Source organism: Dipodomys spectabilis, unplaced genomic scaffold (genome assembly GCF_019054845.1).
Source record: "Dipodomys spectabilis isolate Male_0828 unplaced genomic scaffold, ASM1905484v1 ptg000178l, whole genome shotgun sequence".
Lineage (NCBI taxonomy): Eukaryota > Metazoa > Chordata > Mammalia > Rodentia > Heteromyidae > Dipodomys > Dipodomys spectabilis.
The window spans coordinates 10,421,084-10,444,189 of record NW_024870855.1 but is presented as its reverse complement, the minus strand read 5'-3'; the positions used below and the strand labels follow the sequence as shown (position 1 = coordinate 10,444,189).

Below are 23,106 nucleotides of genomic sequence, written 5' to 3'. Positions count from 1 at the left end.
CACAAGCCTGACATCTGGCAAGGATAGGAACATAGCTAAGAGACCTTCCTTTACTTTCACACACAGAGAACTCAAGGGCAAAGGTGTATATTCTCTTCCTTTCCCCATCTCGCCTCCAGGGAAGGTTGGAGATTCCATTGGGCTTTTTTTGTTTGTTTGTTTCCGGTAGGTTATAGGGCTTGAACTCAGGGCCTGGGTGCTGTTCTTGAGCTCTTTTGCTCAAGGCTAGTGCTCTACACTTGGAGCCACAGCTCCACTTCCAGTTTTCTGGTGGTTAGTTGGAGATAAGAGTCTCACAAACTTTTCTGCCCTAGCTGGCTTTGAACTGTGATCATCAGATCTCAGCCTCCTGAGTAGCTAGGATTGCAGGTGTGAGCCACCAGCACCTGGCTACCTGGGGGCTTTGGTTAGATGCAACAAGCTGAAGCTGTTTTTTTTTTTTTCTGGGTCCAGTCGTGGGGCCTGAACTCTGGGCTTGAGTGCTCTCCCTCAGCTCTTTAGCTCAAGGCTAGCGCTCTACAGTGCCACTTCTGGCTTTTTTCTTTTTGCTTATATGGTGCTGAGGAATCGAACCCAGGGCCTCAGGCATGCAAGGCAAGTGCTCTACCACTGAGCCACCTTCCCAGTCCAAGCTGGACTTTCTCAATCAATACTCTCTTGCTTTTGCAGTGATGGCAAATATCACAGCATGCCACCGTGTCCCCCTCCTCTCCCACCTCCCCCCCCCCACTTACCACCCCATCCCTGTCTCTGGGCCATGGGTTCTTGTTAGCTTATTCCCTGAGGAGGGACTTCCCCTGAGTGGCTTTTGTCTGTAGGATTCTGGGTTGTGCTGGAGGTTGTTAGAAGCAGCAGCTGCTTTGCTACGTGGCTTTTGCATGTAAATCTCAAATGGACTTGTCCCCTGTATCACTGTATCATGAAGGACCCCCACCTGGACTCCCAAGCTGCTCTGTGCAGATCACAGATTACCCGTAGCCCTCTCTGAGCAATGGTTTGGAGCTGCTTTTCCCATAGGAAGCTCAAAGCTGTACTGGTGCAGCACTCACTCGCGGAGGGTGAAGGTGAAAGTTGATTGGTTCAGTGAATCCAGCTGGAAGCCCACAGTGCCTTCCTTTCTGCCCTTGGAATTGGAGTTTCCGCCTCAGGTTCAATTTCTCTCTGCACTTCACACTTGGAAATTCCTGTGCATCTCAGGTAGCCCCTCTCTGGGACCTTAGTTCATGCTTTGTCCCATCTGATCATCTGCTGTGCCACTCACCCAGACTTTCTTCCATCTCTGTTCTTCTCCCTAGGCCAGGAGAGAATGGACCAGCTTCCTCCTCTTGTTTTGGGTCCTGTGTTTCTATTTCTATGTTGATTCTCTATCAAAAAATCAGAGCCACCTCCAGCATAAAGATTGTCCCTACTGAGTAGCTGCAAATGGCTTTCTGCATGTGTGGAGGCAAGGTCACTCAGCCAGACCTCTTCTGCACTATTTGCCTCTTCTCTCCTGGCACAACCATGAGTCTCTCCAAAAGCAACAAGGAAAAGAGCCTCCCTAGAGACTAGCGAGGTGGCATCTTTCCCTCGAGTGCCAAAGATCTTCCCGTCCCTTTCCCTACAGCTTCCTTTGTGTCTACTTTAGTTTTATCTCAGACTGAACTGATGGGAACCAAAGAAAGACAGGATCAGAGAAGCCCCCAGTGGGGTGTTGAATGGACCGAGGGTTTATATTCCTCTGCAGTTCATAAGCTGTAGTAGTTGTCTTTGGGAGTGCAATTAGGTCTCAAAGGCAGAGCTCTCACAAATGGGATTAGTGTTCTAAGAAGATCCTGGGGGAGACAAGACCTCTCACCTTCCTGCCACACAAGAATCTGAGAATCTAGCAATGCACCATCTAGAAATGCCCTCAGCAGAACATGACTATAATGCCATGCCAATCTCAGAACTTCCAGCCTCCAGCACTATTGAGATACAACTGTGGCTTATGACCCATCCGGTTGAGTTGGGATTTACTATTATAGCGTGAGCTGAGAAAGAAAGATGTTCAGAAATTCCCAGGTAGTGCTGGCCAGGCCAGGCCAGTGGAGAATAAACCCAGCCAGGACCTCAGAGAGCTTTAAGAAAGGTTCTAGGGGTGGGGGTAGGGGGTAGTTGTGGAGGTGGGACGGAAGGGATGGTAGGGGAAAAATGGAGGAGGCAACAATGCTCGATAGGAAATGTACTCATTACCTTGCTCATTTAACTATGTAATTGTAACCCCTCTGTACAGTATTTTTACAATAAAAAACATACAAAAAAAGAAATGGATCCTTTAAAACACCAAAAGAAAGAAAGAAAGAAAGAAAGAAAGAAAGAAAGAAAGAAAGAAAGAAAGAAAGAAAGAAAGAAAGAAAGAAAGAAAGAAAGAAAGAAAGAAGGAAAGAAAGAAAGAAAGTCCCAGAGAGTTAGGTAAGGAAATCATGTGGCAGAGGTGTCATGCATTAAACGGATACACAGGAAGCCATGGACCTGCTCGAGACTTCTGGGCATCTACGGTGCAGTGTGAGAGAAGGCTTCTCTATGTTTGAAGAGGATCGAGTGACAAGTTCAATCAGAAAACTTCCTCTGACAAGGTGCATGTGTCCATAAGTGGACACCTTCAATTGAAACACTCTTGTACAGTTATTTGAAGATTTAAAAAAAAAAAAAAAACCTGTGCCTTCTGTGGCCAAATGAAAATCCAGATAAGAGTCAGAAACTTCACCCTGAAAAGTGAATTGGAGCCTGTGAGCCAAGACTGTGTTCCCCAAGGAAAATGGCAACCAGCAAAACATCAGATTTGTTTAGCCTTGGATTTCCTTCAGGGTGACTCAGTTTTGGCACTTAGGATTCAAGTTATTATAGGCTATTTCTAGTTTGGTTTGAGTTTTTTTTTTTTTTTTTGGGTCCAGTCGTTGGGCCTGAACTGTGGGCCTGGGCACTGTCCCTCAGCTCTTCAGCTCAAGGCTAGCGCTCTACCACTTGAGCCACAGCACTACTTCCAGCTTTTTTTTTCCTGCTTATGTGATGCTGAGGAATTGAACCCAGGGCCTCAAGCATGCAAGGCAAGTACTCTACCACTGAGCCACCTTCCCAGCCCCTGGTTTGAGTTTTGTGTGCATTCCTAACCATCAAACTGAAAACTGTGGCCCTTAGAGAAAAGGAGAGGTGTTGGTAATTATCTTTATAAAGCCAATGGACATATGGGTGGGGAGCAGCTAGCCATTCCCACCTGCCTTTGGAAGCTGAGTAATCCCATAATTGAGGGATCCTGGGAAAGAAAGTCCAGGAACATGAAACATCAGATTTTGCCATGAAAATGAAAGGCAGGCTACAGGGCAGTGAGAGAGGTCTATTCTTCATTAGCAACAAACTTCAGCTGCTCTAAGTAATATCACTCCCTTCCAGGAAATACATTTTCTTCCCAACTCTCTCCTTTTGGTGTTCATAGGCTACACGAGGGAGTGTGGCCTTCAAAAGAACTGTCTTGCCATAGAAAATAATACAGAAAGTATTCAAAGAAAAAGCCACAAGGTTACCAAAGCTGTGATGGGCCCATTCATCGGGAAAATATAATTTTCTCACATGATGATGTGTCTTCAAAGCACCAGTCATTGCATTGAAGTAGATAGAAGGGTTAGAAAATTTAAAGATAGCTTCAGTAATTCGCAGACAAGACTGTAAGGTTTGATCTGCACCTTGGCTGTTACAAGACAGAAAAGTGATCCTTTTGTAAAAATCTCTGGATGAAATCCTACTTTCTCAAGAGAAATGTGGTCTTTATCTCATCTCTAATTTTAGAAGAGGGAGAGCCGGTTCGGGGGTAACATTGTAAATCGGTCAGTTTCCTTACCTCAGATTATCCTTCAAAATAGGGAAATGAGCTGGGTGCCTGTGGCCACACCTATAATCCCAGCTACTCAGGAGGCTGCAATCTGAGGATCACAGCTTGAAGCCAGTCCCAGACAGGAAAAGTCCAAGAAATTCTTATCTCCAATTAACCACACAGAAAGGCAGCAGTGGAGCTGTGGCTCAAGTGGTAGACCCCTAGCCTTGAGTACAAAAGTTCAGGGACAACACCCAGGCCCTGAATTCAAGCCCTAGAACCAGCACACATAACACAGCAACCTCATCTTATATGGTCATATGGACACAAGAGGTTTTTCTTTGTTGTTGTTCTCAATGCACTATGTAATTTCTCATTCTTTTGTCCCCCCGCCCAACTATGGTTTATCCCCTATTGTTGCTGCATCCAATTTTGGTACCCTAGGTATTGTATGTACATTTATCTGAACTAGGGAAGGGAAGGGGAACAACAAAATGGTGAGACCAAGGACAAAGGGGGAACCGATGTAAAGTGATACTCACGAGACAATAAGTTGGAAATGATCTGTACAACTTGGGGGTGGATGGAGGGGAAGGGAAGAGGGAGAAAAATGAGGGAAGGGGTAACAAGTTAGACAAGAAATGTAATCACTACCTTATGTAACTGTAATCCTTCTGTACAACACCTTGACAATTAATTTTTTTTTGGTCGATTGTGGGGCTTGAACTCTGGGCCTAGGTGCTGTCCCTCAGCTCTTCAGCTCAAGGCAAGCACTCTGCATTTTAAGCCACAGCACCACTTCTGGTTTTCTGGTGGTTTATTGGAAATAAACCTGCCCTGGCTGGTTTTGAACTGTGATCTTCAGATCTCAACCTCCTGGTTAGCTAGGATTTTTTTTTTTTTTTTTTTACAGGCATGAGCCACTGGTGCCCGGCTCTTGACAATGAAATTTTTAAAAAAAATCATAAAAATGAAAAAACCCCACAGTAACAACAAATAAAATAAAGATAGAAAGATGAATTCCTATCTATTCTTGAGAATTGCTGCTGAATTAAATTTCCAGAACTATCCTGGACCACCTTTGGTTCCAATGTATTTTCTTTGTGAAGTCAGAACAACTCTGCTAATTGTAAGGTCCACTCCTGGATGGTGAGCAGACTCCGCCCTCTTTGCAGCTAAGTCTCCGCCCACTACCTGCATGACCTAGGCAACTGGCACACCTGGAAGAGATCACATCTGCATCTGCAGAGGTCACTTCTGGATCTGATGTGGCCACACCCACCTGGTCCTACCTCCTCTTACCTGGTCCCATCTCCCTTTACCTGGCCACACCTCCCCCCCTTCTTTCCAGCTGCTTGGAGTGCCAACCTGGCATGGTGCCAGCCCATGAATAAACCTGACCCTTACCTGAATACCATGTGTGTAGTGTTGTTCTTACTTGGCAGCCTCTTTAAAAACCTATTACTAATGACCAGCTTTTGGAAAGAGCAACCAACAGAAATGGTAGAGGAAGAAAGTGCCATGATACTTGGTAGCTCTTCAACGAATCATAACATTAGCAGACATTTTAAAATTAGCTTTCAGTAGCTGGACAAAGGGGTTTCAATTCAACATGCCAGTTATGAGTAGAATATGTCTTAAGCAATGTCACCCCCTTCCATTTTTCTCTCCTTTCATTCCCAATCTCTTTATTTATTTATTTATTTATCATGCTGGTCCCTGGGCTTGAGTGCTGTCTCTGAGCTTCTTTTGCTCAAAGCTAGTGCTCTACCACTGGAGCAGTAGCTCCGCTTCCAGCTGTTCTTGGATAGTTTAGTGGAGATAAAGAAGCTTATAGACTTTCCTGCCCTGACTGGCTTCAAACCACAATCCTCAGATCTCCTCTTCCTGAGTAGCAAGGATTACAGGCATTATCACCAGTGCCTGGCTCTCACCCATTCCTTTAAGTGACCTGGTTCTGTTTTCACATTGACTATTTACCCACCATTCCTGTCTCCATTCATCCACCTCCATTGCCTTAAGCTCTACCCACCTCAGACAGAATATGTTACAGCTTCCTAGTATTCATTTTGTTAAACTATCATTTAATTGTTCAAAGGTGGTGCACCATCCGAATTCTCCCTTGTGTATACTATAGTCTATTTGTGTGTATCTGCGTATGACCCTTTATATATTTTCATAATTTAGATCTAACTTCCACATATGAGAGCAAACATGTACCACCAGGCATTTTAGAGAGACATCTTCACTCTAGTGTATACCATGAAGTTACTGGCAAAAATATATAGGGTAAGAGGATGGAAAATTATGGTTTTTCAATTGAGCTGTCCTGGAAGCTGAGGGCAGCTGGAGGTATATTTAAACTGTCAGTGTAAAAATGACTTTGTCAGCCAAGTGACATTTCCTTCCTCTGTCTGGGAGGTAGGGGTACCAACTGTGAGAAAGGACATCACCTGATTAAGTTGACATTTCCTGAAGGGAGGAAAAATTGCTGTCTCTGCTTAGTTCATCAACAGTTGAAGAGTGAGTCAGCAAAAGACCAAAAATTCTGTGGGGAAGTGCTATTTGCTTTCAGCACTGGATGGGGCTGTGGACTGGGGACTAATAGGTTGGTAACTCCCCTGAAGTGTCAGGGCCCCTCAGCTGCAATTCACTCTATTACGATGATGTGAATTTCAGTGCTGTGAAAAATGAGGCCATTTCTCCTGCCAGAGTCAGCTTCGGTGTAGTGCTGAGGTGAGAAGAGGGACAGTTACAGAACTGCGAAGAACACTGCAGCCTTCCCAAGTGACTCAATTGGACCAAAGAGATGATGAGCTGGGTCTCTATCATATCTTCCTCGAAGGAACACAAAGAAATCCTTAGGCATGAATGGTGATAGGAGCTGGGTTGGACCTTGAAAGGGAAGAGACTTTTACTATGTGGAAGAGCACAGAAGTTGATTGAGAAACATCATTGATCAGGTCATCCATCCAGCTACCAAGTCCTTATGACTTTGCAAGTTCTGTCTCACTGAATCTTTGCATAAAGCCTATGGTTGAGGTACCATACTTACATAAAAAGAAACAAAGACTGAGTGGTTAATCTCCTCCAGGATACATAGCTGTTTGTGTCTGAATTGGGAAAAGTAGACAGCGACAAGCTCTGGCCTCTTTCTATTCCAGTACATTTCACCAACATGGAGTGCTTTCCAGGATGTGTGGTCCTGGTTTCTAAGATGATGAACTTCAATCATGAGTAGTTACTTCCAAAGATGGACTCAGCGGTCCATGACCTCTCTGCCTACTCTGATAAATGCTAAAGCATTTAAAATTTCTTAACTTGCTGGCTGCAGGTGACTCATGCCTGTAATCCTAGCTACACAGGAGGCTGAGAACTGAGGATTGTGGTTCAAAGTGAAGCCCAGGCAGGAAAGTCTGTGAGACTCTTATTTCAAATTAACTATTACAAAACCAGAAATGGAACTATGGCTCAAAAGTGGTAGAGTGTTAGCCTTGAGCAAAAGAGCTCAGGGGCAGCTCCTGGGCCCTGAGTTCAAGTCCCATGACAAAAAAAAATCTTAACTTGGTCCTGAGTCAAGATATCACCATAGTTTTTGAAAACTAGATTAAAGAATGCAACACTTTCACAAGTAGCCATGGTGGTTCATAGCTCCTAAATGAAGGCTTCTGTATCACAGCAGCCTGTAGGCAGGTCCTGGGGTGCTGTCCTTCTGTCTCTGCTGTCCTCCTACTGTGTCCATGTGTGTGTCCTTGTAGTGTGCCACTAACTTCAAACAGAGAAGATGATAAAGGCTCTGAGCCAAAATTAGACACTAAAATTATTATTTTTCTCCCAGTACAGGGATTCCGACTTAAGGCCTTATGATCTTGCTTACTTTTTTTGTTTTGTTTTGTTTTTTCTACTCAAGGCTAGTGCCTAACCACTTGAGCCATATTACTTTTACATTTTTGTCAGTTCATTGGAGATAAGAGTCCCATAGACTTTCCTGCTAGGCAGGCTTCAAACCATGACCCTAAGTTCTCAGTCTCATGAGTAGCTAGGATTACTGGTATGAACTACTGGTATTCAGCTCAGGATTTTAAAAAACATTTTCATTTTTTCTTTTCTTTTTTTTGTTGGTTGTGAGGCGTGAGCTCTGGGCCTGGGCGCTGTCCCTCAGCTCTTCAGCTCAAGGCGAGCGCTCTACCACTTGAACCACAGCATCACTTCCAGTTTTCTGAATGGTTTACTGGAGAAAAGAGTCTCGCGGACTATTATGCCCAGGCTGGCTTTGAACCACGATCCTCAGATCTCAGCCTCCTGAGTATCTAGGAAGGCGTGAGCCACCGGAGTCCAACTTCAGGATTTTATTTTTAATAAATGGTGGAAGATTACAAAACAGAGACTGCTGATGGACTTTTGGAGCCTGTGGAATGCCTGAGCAGTTGCTACCAAGTGGGTGTGCATGTTCTGCTCAGATGAACAGAGATCATTGCTTTGGTGCTATGTTTATTGTTGCTGGAGGACAGGACGGAGCCGACCAGGCTTTGCTTGGAAACATGCTGGTTTGCCAATGTAGTGGGATGGGTCAAGGATAAAACTCTCTGCTCTAACTGTCTATGGAGATAGTTCTGTTTGGTTAAAAATTAGATTTCAAATACCTGAACAACTCTTGGCACAGAGTTGTGCCTGACATGCCCAGTCACTGGTGGCTTAGCCTGTAATCCTAGCTACAGAGCTGTGACTCTAGTGGTAGAGCACTAGCCCCCCTTGAGCAAAAGAAGCTCAGGACAGCACTTAAGCCCTGAGTTCAAACCCCAGGCTTGGCACGCACATGCATATGTGTGTGCATGCGCTTGCACACATGCACACAATTTGACAGTGACCAAACTGTTAATTTTGTAGCATTAGAGAATTAATGTATTGTAGATTACCTGGGGATTGTGTTTGAACACAGATTTGGATTAGACATAGAGTAGGGCCTGAGACTCTGCATTTGTAATCCAGCATGGTGTTGGTTTTTCTTCTCTAGAACATACTTGGAGAAGCAAGTGTGCAACAGTCTGGTACTTGTCCTAGGCATTTATGAGGATGGCAAATTCATCCACCTCATCATCACCACATAGATATGATGGTCTGGAGAAGGCAGGAGGGAGCCGGGGTGGGGGAGAGAAGGAGGGTTAGGCATGCTCAGAGAATGGCCGACAGTCTGAGCGGTAATAAATGTCAGCGGTAGAGATCACACAGTCCCATGTGAATGTTAGACATTATTATATGTCTTATAGGGTTATCTATGTTCCAGGTTGTTGAGGAGCACAGGCTATGTGGTGATGCGTGTGTTTACACAAAAGAATTTGTTAATGAGCTTTTAAGTCTGCCTTTTAATGAGAAGTAGTTTATCAAAACGTCTCTCCCCATGAGAGAGAGATGTATCATGCAGGCAAGAAATCTAGTTAAAGGGGATGAGACTTGTTGAAAAGATGTTCAGAATTGAGTCTGCAATGCACAACGTGTCAGCTAATGTAATGACTAAAAATTCATGATGGCCGTCTGCTCCTTCCCAGATGCTTGGGCTAGAGGTGAGGACGGAAGAGGGATGGAAGGGGATAGAATGATAAATTCTGGGCGAGAAGCCTCCCATTCTTTGCAAACCTTGAAAAGCTTTTCATTAGCACCATCTCAGCTGGCAGTCCATCAACTGGGGGTAAGGGAGGGGTTCTCTTATAGGAAAATTGCTTAGCAGTGAAAATGAATCTGGATGGACTATAATTAATAAATACTATTTTCTCAGAGTACAAATGCAAAGGATAAATCAATAGCTCCAGTCATGCTACAAAGAAACCTAATGTTCTTTCCAGAAAGATGGGACATAAGTTGAGTGCTTTGCCACGGATGAGTTCTTTTTTTTTAAACGGTATGAGAGTTAAGCTCAAGCCTCAAGCTTGCTGGGTAGGTATTATGTGACTGAGACACACCACAGCTCACCACAGCCAAATCAATGGGACCTTCCTTTAGAGAGATTCTCATTGGGTCCTACAGCTTTATGCAATATGGAATCTATTCCAGTCTATTCCTGACTATTCCAGTGCCCTATCTCATCACCCCTTCAATATTTTACCTCTCAATATTTTCACCCCATCTTTAGCTATAGGTAAGCAAGACATTGCCAAACCTGAACAGAACAAGCTGGCTTGATTCTATTAGTCTCAAGGCTACCTATCCAAAGTTCTGTCCAAATGGTCAGTGGCTCTATTGCTTCAAAGATTCTGATACTTCTTTCTTTCATTTTTCTTTTTATCAGTTCTGGGGCTTGAACTCAGGGCCTGGACACTATCCCTGAGCTTCTTTTGCTCAAGGCAAGTATTCTACCTCTTGAGCCACAGTGCCACTTCTGGCTTTTTCTGTGTATGTGGTACTGAGGAATCAAACCAGGGCTTCATGCATGCTAGGCAAGCACTCTACCACTAAACCACGTTCCTAGCCCCCACTATTTCTTTTCCTTTTCTTTTTATGCAGTGCTGGGGATCAAATATAGGACCTTGGGATGCTAAGCAAGAGCTCTATGGCTGAGCTATATCCCCAGGGCTTCACAGATGCTAAAATGATGACGAATTAAAGGAAGCAAATTCCCTCAGAGCCTCACTTACTCTTTACCTTCCCTCCCCCACCCCCTCCGCCCATATTGAGAGCTCTTGGTGTCAGGATTAATCCTGCCTAATCTGCTGCTCACTGCTTTATAACAGATTGCCCTGGTGTTCTCCACTGTATCTGCTATGTCTTTTCTCTGTTAATATTTAAAACCAAGCAACTTACTTTCTTGGAAGGCAAAATCCAGGTAGAAAAGATCGAAGTTTGTAAATTTCTCACTGGTTGTAATTTTTTTCAGGGTATTGGACAGTTCTTCTGCTCTCTGAGTATAAGAGAAAGAGAATTCTGTGAGACTTTGACTTTTGTGAGACAATTCAGGCAGAACAAAGAAATCGATCTTCCCCAGACCTCTCTCTCTATCTTCCTTTCTCCAAGTAATCAAGAGAGAACAGCGCAGCACATTAAATTCTATTCGTGTGCAAAAGACCAACGAACATATGAAAAATGTGACTGTTCATTAGGAATCAAATCAGTGCTGATTAAAATAATAAGGCCTTCCATTTCCCATGGGACTGGCAATGATGAAATGAAGAACCTGATAATACTGAATGCCGTTGGGGGCAGGTGAATAAGAATGTAGATTAGTTTCGCCTCTCTCAATTGCAATTTGGCAACAAAGACTGAATCTTTAAACATGGCCATACCCTTTGACCCAATAATTTTTTATAGGAAATAGTCTTAAGGGATAGAAATGCATACACAAAGCTCATCTTTATATCTACCACCATTCATCACAGTGCTGTTTGTTTTTGTGTTGGTATTACGGTGAACTTAGGGCTTCATCTTCTCACTTGGCTTTTTTGCTCAAAGCTGGTATTCTACCCTGGAGCTATGTCTACACTTTCAATTGGTTTTTGTTTGTTTGGGTTTTTTTTTTTTTTGCTTGTTAATTGTAGATAAGAGTCTCATAGACCTTCCTGCACAGGCTGGCATTGAACCATGATCCTCAGACCTCAGCCTCCTGAGTAGCTAGGATTACAGTCATGAGCCACTGGTACCTGGCTCTGAAGATACCTTTTTGACCTCTAGAGAACATCAGTTGTATAGGGCTGACCTTATTCACCTCTCCATTTCCTCACCCTCACCCAGGAGCTATTGAAACAGCTGTGTGTGTGTGTGTGTGTGTGTGTGTGTGTGTGTGTGTGTGTGTGTGTGTGTGTGTGTGTGTGTGTGTGTGTGGAGAGAGAGAGAGAGAGGCCAGCCTGGAGACCTCCCAGGAGACACAGTGCACTGATGCTGTCTTGGCTCCTTCCACTCCTTGGAAGATTGATTTCATTGTTCACCAGCTTGGTGGCCATCTTGCACCAGACTGTCAGAATAAGGAAGCAGTCTCAAACATAGGGATCAAAGGTGGTATGGATAGGTGTGGTGTCCTACCTCTGAAGTAAGAGTCCGGAGGGTCTTGTTGGAAGTCATCCAGCCATGACAGGGGGTAACCTGAGAGTAGAAACACATCATTTTGATTAGATAGAAATAGACCTGAGTAACGAGTGTGTATGTATGTGTGCATGTGTATTTGTGTGTGTGCATGTAGGAATACACATGAATGTATTTGTTGTGTATATGTATGTATTCACAATCATGTTTGTGTACACAAACATATACATGCCCATCTGTGTGTACATGTCCATGCTAATGTGTGTCATGTACATGTGTCAGGGGTTTTGGGTGTGCATGCATGTGCATGTATCCATGCTTGTGTGTCGTGTGTGTGGCCATGTGTGTAGATGCACATGTGTGCATGCATGTGCGCATGTCCATCTCATGTGTATGTGTGTGTGGTCATAAAGAATTAGGTTACAGGCTCACTTGGAGGCAGCTCAGGAAGGAGAAGAACTGTGCATAGGTCACGTCTTTATTTAGCTGACCTGGAAAACACAAAGGGTCTGGCATGTCATACGTAATCAGACACGGCAATATTCAGTGATGTATACGAGTGATCCTGATGCCCAGCGGCTGCATGATTGAGCATTGCCATTGAAGAATGCCTGAGCTTTGCTTCTTTCTGTGTCCTTAGAAATTTAGGCCCCAAGATGGGGTGGGTCCTGAGGGAGTTTCCTACCCTGCAGAGCTCTTGGTGGGGTAAAGACTGGAGGATGGGACTCCTCTTGGCTCCAGGGAAGTGGGAAGAAATATTCTGTGCTCTTTCTAGACCAGAGTGCCTTGCTCATGCACAGAACCAGGCCTTTCTCCTGGAAATGGCAAGAAACGCCAAGCTTTTGAGGGTTACTGGGATATTCAGTGGATCTGAAGTTTTCTTTTTAAGTTTATAGAATATCCAGGCCTGACTGGCCCCACTGTCCCATGTGGAGGCACGGGCAGAGCATTCTGAGCATCTGAAGTTCTCACCATGGAGTGCTCCCCACAGTCTGGTGAAGGCCTCCAGACTACATGCTTGGGAAGGATAGGGAAACCAGCATGTTTTGTTTCCCTTTATGGCAATGGGCTAGGGGCTGCCCCGTGGTTCTCTTACTTGAACCTTGATCAGTGGGAGATGGGGGTCATACAGATCCTCTCTAAGCATCAGCAATAGAGTCTGAATCTGGGGCAGTATTTATTCTCTGCTCCCTTCTTTCTTTTTCTAGCTTCTCTAGCCCCAGAGGTGGTCACTTTCATGCTGTGGCTGACATACCAATTTTAGTGTCCCCCACCCCAATCTCCAGGTGAGTGACTGCACCCATTAATACTTCTTATACTCTAAGCGGGGGGGGGGGGGGGGAAACACCAAAGTGGATAATAGGACCTATCTCAGAGTGAAGTGGAAGATGGAAGGGGATGGAATACAGTCTGATTTTTCACTTATAGCTCAGATGGCTTACACCAAAAGGTAGGTTCCATTTGCTTGTGATTGAGGAAAATATATTGATCTCAGGGTGGGTGAAAGAATCTTAGGATGAAAAGTCATGGGCTTTAAAGTCACAGTGACACGCCAGGTCTCTTTTCTGCAAGAGCTTCTGCTTCTTCACATTTTAGGCAAATCCCAAACCACTGGCGTCTACCTTGGCTTCATTTTCGTGAGCCAATGTGGAGCCCCGAGCTCCTGCATTCCCCAATCCCTGCTCTCCACACTGAAGCTTTACTTCTACTTTCTTTCCTTTATGGCTTTTTCCACTTTGTCCACTTCCTCTATAAGACCCTGCTAGTCTCAGGCCCGCCTACCCAGCTGTGTGACTGATACCTTCCACCTCTTTTCCTCACCCAGGCTCCTCCCTCTTCTCACATCTGTTTCTGTCTGGCCTTTGTTTTCTTGCTGGCTGCCCTCTTCTTTCTTTGTTCAAATTGGGGTTCTGTTATGAAACAGAGGAGAGATGACAAAGGGAACTAACACACTCTCCTCCCTGGTAGGGGTGACATGGGAGCATGTTTGTTCTGGGGATCTCATGCTGTGGCTTCACCTTTTCTTTGGTGGGGGGTGCTATGCTTGGTTGTCTTACCTTAGGGGAAGGAGGTAGTAGAGAATGTATCACTGACCAGGGACCTCTCTCCTTGGTCCCCAGACCCTCTGCTCCCTGACTTCTAATCTTTAAGTGGTAGCTACAGTCAAAACTGGAGTTTCTCATAATCATGTTTCTAAGCTCAAATAAAGAAGCATTCAGAACTCTAACACACACACACACACTCTCTCTCTTTCTCTCTCTCTTTTCCCTCCCTCGCTCCCCCCTCCACCCAACTTGTTTCTGCTCTACCCAACTTGTAGCTCAGAGCTCTGGGAGTCTGACTTGAGTGTCAGGCTACTGATTGGGATAAGGGCTATGCTAACCTGAAGATTGGACAACCTGGAGGCGGGGAGTGTGAGGGCAGCCGTCCTCTCTCTCCATCTTATGAGCGTGATGAGCCCCATTGAAGGACGACGCACAAGCCGGAGTCCTACCTTCCTCCCTACTCTTTCTAGAAAGGACCTTGATACCTCTTTAAGAAGTATATAACCTATTTTCCATGGCAACCAGGCATCAGGGATAATTTGGGATGTGAATAATTACTTAAACGTATTAAACACATTTTAGATGGCTTCAACTTTTTCCCTAATTGGCATCCCCGCCCCCAAATTAAAGGCTGTTTATATAGAATAAATGGCTCTCTCCACTAGATGCCAGTAGCACCTCCTCTCACAGCTGGCTGAGAACCATGGCTTATAGAGACCTCTAATCAAGTTTTTTCTTCCTTTCACCTTTTTTCTCCCCCACAAATTTCATGGGGTCATTATTACCTGTACTGATTAAATCAAGTGATTGTGTGACACACACACACACACACACACACACACACACACACACACACACACACACACACACACACACACACACACACACACGGGGGTTGGGGGAGGGAGAAAATGTCTAACTAGAATTTATGGAAACCGAATGAGATTTGAAAACAGAAAAGTCAAAGTCACGTTTCCATGGAGGAAACTGGGGACACTTATCACTTGTCCGCCATCTTCCTCTCCCTCCCAATTCCAAGCACAGGAGAATTAAACAGTTTTGAGGGAATCTGTTGAGTGGGGTGGGAGCTACACACATCTCGGGGTACATACAACCTGTCTCCGCCCAAGTGGCAAGTGTTCTTTAAAGGCAAGGCACCCTAGAACGGAATGCAAATCTTCCCTGGATGCCCACACTTGTTTCTCAAAGGCACTGTTAGAGTCTTGTGAACCACAGGGCTTGTTTTCCTTAGATGAGGCAGGGTAATGTTTTGCTTTGATGGTTGTACCTGGATACATTTCAGGAAGCTGAAGGAGAATGGCTTCATCCTCAGTGGTATGAGGTTAGAATGAAGAGTGAAAATCCCTTTAAGAGTAGGTTAAAGGAGACACACTCCTTTCTATTGTGAACAGGATGGGATTTCCTGAAGAAGGAGGTAAGGATGACTTAAGTAGGGGCTATAGGAAGGGGACAAAAGGAGATGGAAAAGCTGCACAAAGTATTATATATGCAAGGAAAAACTCATGATGGTCTTAATTGTGAAATCGTGTTCTTATCCCACTCTCTGGAGGGCATTAAAGAATGAATTTTGGACCACCTCCTTTGTATCACTTCCTTGACTATAGGGATGTGCGTGGACCTCTGGCATGATTTAAGCTTGGTTGATCTCAGGAGTTGGGCATGACGATAGCAGGAAGGGGCAGTCTTTTCTTTGCCAGTGGCTGATCGGTGATCTCAATGTGAGCTGCACAGGGGAGGCCAGCCTCTTCTTGTAGATGCTCATAATGGAGGACTGAGGCCAGGGTCCTGTGTCTGTCTCCCTGCTTAGCTCCCCTGCTGACACGCTTATCATCATCTAATTTGCTTTGGGTCTCTTCTTCCCTACTGGAATATGGACAGGGATTCAGAGCTATTGTACTCTCTGCTGGTTAGCTGGTATCTAGAAAAGCACTTGCATGTGTGAGCACTTAATAGTTTTCGAAGGACATCTTTCCCCTGAAAGAAAGCTGAGCTCTGCTACACCCAGCTTATAGACACAAGGAACTGCTGAGACCTTGGATGAGCCATGTCATCTCTCTGGTCTTAGCTGTTTTCATCTACCTAATGAAATTAGGGGTTAAGGATACTTATAACAGCCCTTCCTAGTGTGACTACAATTTTTATGTTGTTTGGACAATAATGGAAGCATTAGAGCTGTGGCTAGAAGTTAGAAATTTCTGGGGGAATTTAAGGGTATTGAGAGCTAGGATGCCAAAAGCGTGTATCTGTAGGGTGTGGAACCTTAATGGGTCCCCTGAGAACCTCACTCAGAGGAGGTTTGCAGTTCCTCCCTTTGAATTGGGCTTTCTGTTTCTTGTTTGGGAATTGGGGCTTTCTGTTTCTTGTTTGGGCATCTTCTGCTCATTCTCTATTTCACTTATTAACCGAGTTTCCTGATTTAAAGTTTTACCTTTTGATTTGTCCTAATTTTTGACTAATAGCCTCTGTCCCCTCTGTCTTTGAATCTGATTTGAACAATGACCTTCAGATATTGCACCAGAGGGCTCATCCCTCCACTGATTCTGACCTATGTTCTGCGATGCTCATTCAGATGCATTCCTATAGGGTTTTCACTATGTGTACATTGGACATAGGAACATGGACATTGTGAAGGAGTAGAAGTCTTCACCCACTGGTACCTAAAGGATGATATCTGTCATGCAGATTATCCCAGAGAAAGGCTCCATCTGGCAAACCATACAGAATCACATGGCTCCCCTTGGGCAGGTGGGCATTCAAGTAATTCAGAGTCTTTATGACCTTAGAGTACAATTTCTCAGGAGTAGTCATTTGGGGAACTGGATCAGCCTTCCTGTTGGTGGAAGAAACAGAAAATGACTTAGTTGATTATAAAGACAGATGCATGCCAATACAATATATAATACATACACATATACATATATACATGCATAGATAAATACATGCATATACATATGGTACTATTGTCTATAATATTCCTGGTTTTTTTGAACCACTCTGACCTAGGGTCATGTGACTGGTTCTGGCCTGTGAGTTTTGGGCAGAAGGGACACCTGTCATGTGGGAGAGAGCCTCTAGAATGTTCTTTTTCTTTACCCGTGGGCATAGAGAATATTCCAGATGGCTGCTGCTCAGAACAGATTCCCATGGTCATCCTGGGGGGACATGGGTATGAGTGAAGAGCTCACGTTTATGCTCCTAAAATTTTAGGGGCTGTTTGCTGTAGCCCCTGTAGCCTTGCAGTTCATAGAAAGGCTCTGCTATCACTTAAGATGAATTTGATACCTTGGGGTCTGAAACTTGGTCTTTAAAGCTTAATATATATCACAGAATCCTTGCATGTATCACAGGGCTAGCTTTGCTTCTGAGACAGAAGTAATGAAGTAATGTTGTGTGCCCTGCTATATCTTGCTTTTTATTTTTCGCCAGTCCTGGGGCTTGAACTCAGGGCCTGGACACTATCCCTGAGCTTCTTTTGCTCAAAGCTAGCACTCTCCTATTTGAGCCACAGTGCCACTTCTGACTTTTTCTGTTTATATGGTACTGAGGAATCAAACCCAGGGCTTCATTCATGCTAGGCAAGTACTCTGCTGCTAAGCCACCTTCCCAGCCTATATCTTGCTTTTTCATCCTGCCATTTCTGTATTGGGTTTGGACTTTCACGAGTGTCCTGATAGACCATATTATTCTGTTATTCTGCTGCAACAACAGTTGCCAGCAATCTTGTAAAACTGTCCTTCTCTACATGATAGTGGTATGTGCGACGGAGGATATTTATTCAAGCTTTGAAATAGAATGGCCTCATCTCATTTCATGCAAGTTAGTAAAACAGAAAAAGGAAGGGCTGTAATTAGCTATAAGTAGTATAAGTCTAAAATCAAAGCAAATCTATAACCTCAACCACACATGGATTGAATTTAAGCGATTGATTTATTTTCAACATAAGTATAGTATATATAAAAAGAAGCATCATATATATATATATATATATATATATATATATATATATATTTCTAGGACTATATCATTCAAACTTACACTAAAGTTACTTATGTGTATGTTTAAAAAGCACAGTATAAACAAGGATGCCAGTTTCTGGGCTTTAATCTCTCTCCTTTCTCTCTCTCTCTCTCTCTCTCTCTGGCACTAGGGTTTGAACTCAGGACTTGGGTGCTGTCCCTGAGCTTTTCTGCTCAACGCTAGCCCTCTACCACTTGAGTCACAGCTCCACTTCTGGCTTTTGGGTGGTTAATTGAAGAAAAGACTCACAGCCTTTCCTGCCCAGGCTGGCTTCAAACCACGATTCTCAGACCTCAGCTTCCTGAATAGCTGGGATGACAGGCCTGAGCCACCAACTTCCTCTGGTGATGTTTTTGGAAGACCAAGGAACCCCAGTGGTTTGGGAAATATCTCCTATGTCTCCCTGACATCTTTCAGGGGCTGAATGGCTAAACTGAAGATGTCTAGCCTTTTCCTATGCAGGTGTTCTGGGTCTGTGTCAAGACCACAATGTGGGGCTGGGAAGGTGGCTCAGTGGTAGAATGCTTGCCTTACATGCATGAGGCCCTGGGTTCTCAATTCCTCAGCACCACATAAGCAGAAAAAGCTGGAAGTGGCGCTGTGGCTCAAGTGGTAGAGTGCTAGCCTTGAACTGAAGAGCTCAGGGACAGCGCCCAAGCCCAGAGTTCAGGCCCCATGACCAACACCACCAACAAAAAAGACCACACTGCAGTCTCAGTGTGCCCACCCACCCTTCCTTACACACTGGTAGCTCAGCTTGGACACTCAGAATGACAGATCAGGAACAAGGAAGGCCCAGCTTGCAGACAAGAGATGGAAACTTGAAAAAGTAATGAGAGAGAAGTTGGTGCCCTCTGATGTCCTTTGGACACACAGCTAGGCTGGGAACAGAGAAAGTCCCTCATGCATGGGCGTGGCTCAGAAGCTTGTCCTTGTCCTAATGAATCGTGCCTGATCATGCAAAATAAGCCTCTCTCCTTGGGTGCTGGGATAGCTGTGATCATTTCATTATGCTGGCAAGTACGCCAGCCAGATTGCACCTGGATGATGCTAGGGAGAAATGCCCTCTGCTGAGCAAGAAGGCAGACAGCCTCTGCTGAAAGCCAGCTTCTCGGAACCAAGCTGACACCCAGAGACCCTCTGATGGCATGCTCATGCTTTTGCATCATCCAGGTAAGTGGGCTAAGGCCTTGTCCTCCTGCCAGCCAGCAGCAATCTCATCCCTGGGCTCTCATCCAATCCCTGAGATCTCCTGACATAGACAGGTAAAAGGGGATGAGCTGGGCCTGCATTTCCCCAAGGCTACAGACTAGGGAAAAATCCCTTGCAAGTGTGTGTGTCCTGGAACACTCGGGCTGGCTGGGAAATTCCTTATCATTGCCTTGGCCATTTTTACTTCTGACTATGGAGTCTGGAAGAGAGTTCTGGATAGCAGGAATTCAGCCCTCTTCCTTCCCTGCTGGCGTTTCTACCATCTGTGTGGCTATGTGGAGCACTATAGTCCAGGCTCTTTGGCAGCTGTGACCTATTTGTACTCTGGCTACTTCTCAATGCAGCACTGGTTACCTGTCCTGGGCCTGACCCAAAGCAGTGGCATTGCAGAAGAACAATGTTTGGAGTCAGAGGGTTATGAGCAATCTGGGTGGGTGGTTCTGGGCCTTTCTACTAGATAAAAATGTACTATTTATGAATTCTATGTCCACTGTAAAATACAAGTCAATACATGGGGCTAGTCTTAGATACTATACAATCTGTCACAATTCCAGCCATTACAAAATTCTTCCTCCCTCCATCCCTCTCTCTTTTCCCTTCTCTATTTCCTTCCTTCCTTCCTTCCTTCCTTCTTTCCTTCCTTCCTTTTTTCTTGAAGCCCATCCTGGGGCTTGAACTCAGGAACAGAGCACTGTCCCTGAGCATTTGTGCTCAAGACTAATGCTCTACTACTTGAGCCACAGCTCTACTTTTGGATTTTTTTTTTAAATTTTATTTTATTTTCACTTTTGGATTTTTTTGATGGTTAATTGGAGAGATAAGAGTCTCATGGACTTTCTTGTCTGGGCTGACTTCAAACTATGATCCTCAATTCTCAGCCTCCTGAGTAGCTAGCATTGCAGGCATGAACCACTGACACCCAGCACAAAGTTCTTTTACGGACATCATGTTGAGGTGTCAGAGATGGGCTGTCGGACTTTATGATTTCATGCTCTACGGCAGCACAGCCCCCACACCCCAAAGGTTCTCCTGCTCTAGCTCATCTACATTTGTTGTTCCTCTGGACTCCCCTTCTTCTGTATTACTTCATGAAATAGCTTTCAAGGGCAGGGACAAGAAAAAGCCCAGGGAATCTGGGATTAGGTAAAGCTTAGGTAAACTTGAATAGGACACATGACAAAGCTAATTACCCCTGCATTGCTTTCCTTCCTAAATTCTTTTTTTGTTTTTAGGTTGGGGCCTGAACTCTGGGCCGAGGCACTGTCCCTCAGTTCTTCAGCTCGAGGCTTGCACCCTACCACTTGAGCCACAGTGCCACTTCCGGCTTTTTTTTCTGCTTCCCTGGTGCTGAGGAATCGAACCCAGGGCCTCGTGCATGCAAGGCAAGCGCTCTACCACTGAGCCACCTTCCCAGCCCTCCTAAATTCTTGATGCTAAAAGCTTTCTTCCAATCCTGATGGCATCCATTTATCAGGTGTGTTCTGAGTAATTACATGAGTTTAGGGAACCGAGAAAGAGGAGCCTAGCTGCCTGATTTCAGTCAGAACTAGCAGCGTCAGACTCAAGATAAAAAAGGAAAGAAACAAGTCATGGGACAAGCCTGTTCTGGCCAGCTTGGGCTTTGTATGACATCTTTTGCTCATCTGGGGATGTCTGTTCCACCTTGACATTCTGGCAGATGGACAGGAATAGCTGCCATCTGTCTTTATTTTTCTAACCCCTCCACAGGACATGGCAAAGTGGGCACTGCAGGAGCACCCTGCCCTGCCAGCTCTGCTCTCTCGCCCGCATGCTCGCTGCTTCTCTGCCTGGTTTTCTGGCAGGGGAGGCTGGCACTGGCCTCTGGCTGGTGTCTGCCTGCTCTGTTCTCTGGCTCTTTGGAAATGAGAAAGCAGGAGTGAGGTTGGAGGTATCTCTGGGGGTAAGCAGGTTGTTCTGGAAAAGTCCAGCTTCAGGGGTTCGAGCTTTGAGATACTAGGCCTCTTTTTCGCAGTCATTCTTTTGTCAATCATCCATTTTCTCTCTGCCTGCTCTTTCTTCCCCCTGGGGGACCTGATTTTGGGAATGGAGGGACACTGGCTGGTCTGACCATTCGTTTGTTTTCATTGTGATGCATCCTTATCCTTTGTAGGCTCCTTGGAGATGTCTCTCAAGAGAGAGACCTCTGTGGGCCTCTGTGTCATTGAGTCCCAGTGCTACTACACACCATGAGTGCTCCCCACAGATTGTACAAAGGTGAGTGAGTGCAAGAAGGCAAAGAAGGCCAGTGTGAGGCTGAAAGAGCATGGGTCTGAGCCAGAGAACCTGCGTTGGCTCTCAGCTTTGCCATTCAGCAGCAGCAAGAGGTCAGTTCTTTCACTTTGTGGGCCTCAGTTTCTCCATCTGTAAATGGAAACAATCACACTTGCTTTTTAGGACTGCTGCAAGGGTGGAATGATAGCATGGCACAGCTCTGAGCTCATTGTGACAGGCATTAGGGGATATTTGTGATGGTCTAGGTCCTCAGTGTGTAGCCTTGGCCAGTTTGAGGTTCTAGGGAGAGGAGAAAACCAGCCTGGTAGGACAAGGGTAAGGCATGGTTCCTGAGCACTTCTGGATCATTGGGCAGAATGTCCTGCCCTGAGCTTCCTTCTTGATTCGGTCTCTACATCTTTCATCATCAGAGTTAAATGCAGGCATCTGAAAACAGCCATGTTATAATAATACTGAACTTTGGTCTTACAACAGGCCTGGGAGGCTTGGTGAATGAACTGGGGCATATGAGGTGGGCTGTGAGCAGGGGATGGAGTCCAGTGCTGCTATTAATTCACGAATACCTCGAGCAGGTCATGGAACCTCTCTTGGCTTAACTTTCCCTGTTCTTTTTTTAACTTCTTTTAAATAGTGAGTAGGTGGCAACTACAGAGTCAATCTATATCCAGTTTTACTTTTATTCATTTATTTTGGCCACAAGCACAAGCTAGGTGGTACTCATACATACAGCATATTCCTTAGGGGGCATAGACAGGTTTTGAGGGGAAACTAAGTCAATCAAAATTCAAAACCACTGCTATTATTAGCAGTTTAACAAAGCTCCTTTTTCTTTCTTTCTTTTTCAACTTGGGTCATGAGCATAAATAGTCTTGGCTGTGAACTACGTGTAGTTTCTTCACAAAGGCTGTGGGCTCTGTGCTGTACCTTCCACAAAAGGATGTTACCAGAATGAGTGACCACGGGCTCTTGAGACACAGAGGTGGCTCTGCCTTATTCATTTTATTTAAGGAACTCATGGGCTCTGAAGTATAGATCTGAGTAGCATCTTTCATGCATGATGTCCATCAGTTGTGTGTCAGATGCATGGATCAGACACAAAAGCAGCTCTTAGCTTTGTAGGCCCTATTTGTGGATCTCACATGTGTAGGTCTTACTTTTAACATAGAAAAGTTCATTCGCTCTCAGATCACTATAATGGAGTTGAGTTGCTATAGGAGAAGTTAAGGAAGAGGGAGGAAAATCTAGCCAACTTGAGGTGGATGGGTGGGTTTGGAAGAGATAGGGGAAGAATATGGGAAGGCGTGACACTGATCAACATGCACCGACACATTGAATTGAGCTCCCTTTACATAATTACTCAAAGACAATAAAAATAAATTTAAACAATTTTGGAAATCTTTCCTCAGTGACTCACCCATTGCAGACATCATTTCCAATCATGGCGTATATGACAATAGCTGGATGGTCCAACACTTGGTTCCTAGACAAGCTGAGAAGCCACAGGTGAGTTCTGAGGGTCAGGTACTGTGAACCTAGCTTTTAATCAGGGACACAGTCTGGACTCAGAGAAAATACCTTTGTATGACCACCCTCCTAGAAAACTTTTCTTTCATTGAGTATAGTTAATCCCCATTCCATTTCTCTTCTTTTCTATAATATGGAACTCAGTTCTTCATTGGGGAAGTGTGCCATCGATGCTCAGAATTGAAGAGCAAATTGAAA

General features: G+C 44.8%; 1 protein-coding gene across 2 annotated transcripts in view; it reads right to left on the bottom strand.

Moving 5' to 3' along the window:
• The window catches only part of Aoah (acyloxyacyl hydrolase), a 159,837-nt gene that overhangs the window by 5,183 nt on the left and 131,548 nt on the right, over nt 1-23,106 (bottom strand). Inside the window, exons 15-19 of one of the 2 annotated variants that reach the window (XM_042695065.1) lie at nt 22,799-22,864; nt 16,560-16,732; nt 12,269-12,327; nt 11,837-11,896; nt 10,625-10,721 (exon numbers count right to left, since the gene is read on the bottom strand). In XM_042695065.1, the coding sequence (XP_042550999.1) occupies nt 10,625-10,721; nt 11,837-11,896; nt 12,269-12,327; nt 16,560-16,732; nt 22,799-22,864 (455 nt within the window). Of the gene's footprint in view, nt 1-10,624; nt 10,722-11,836; nt 11,897-12,268; nt 12,328-16,559; nt 16,733-22,798; nt 22,874-23,106 lie in introns of both variants that reach the window. The other variant, XM_042695064.1, reaches the window with a different exon arrangement.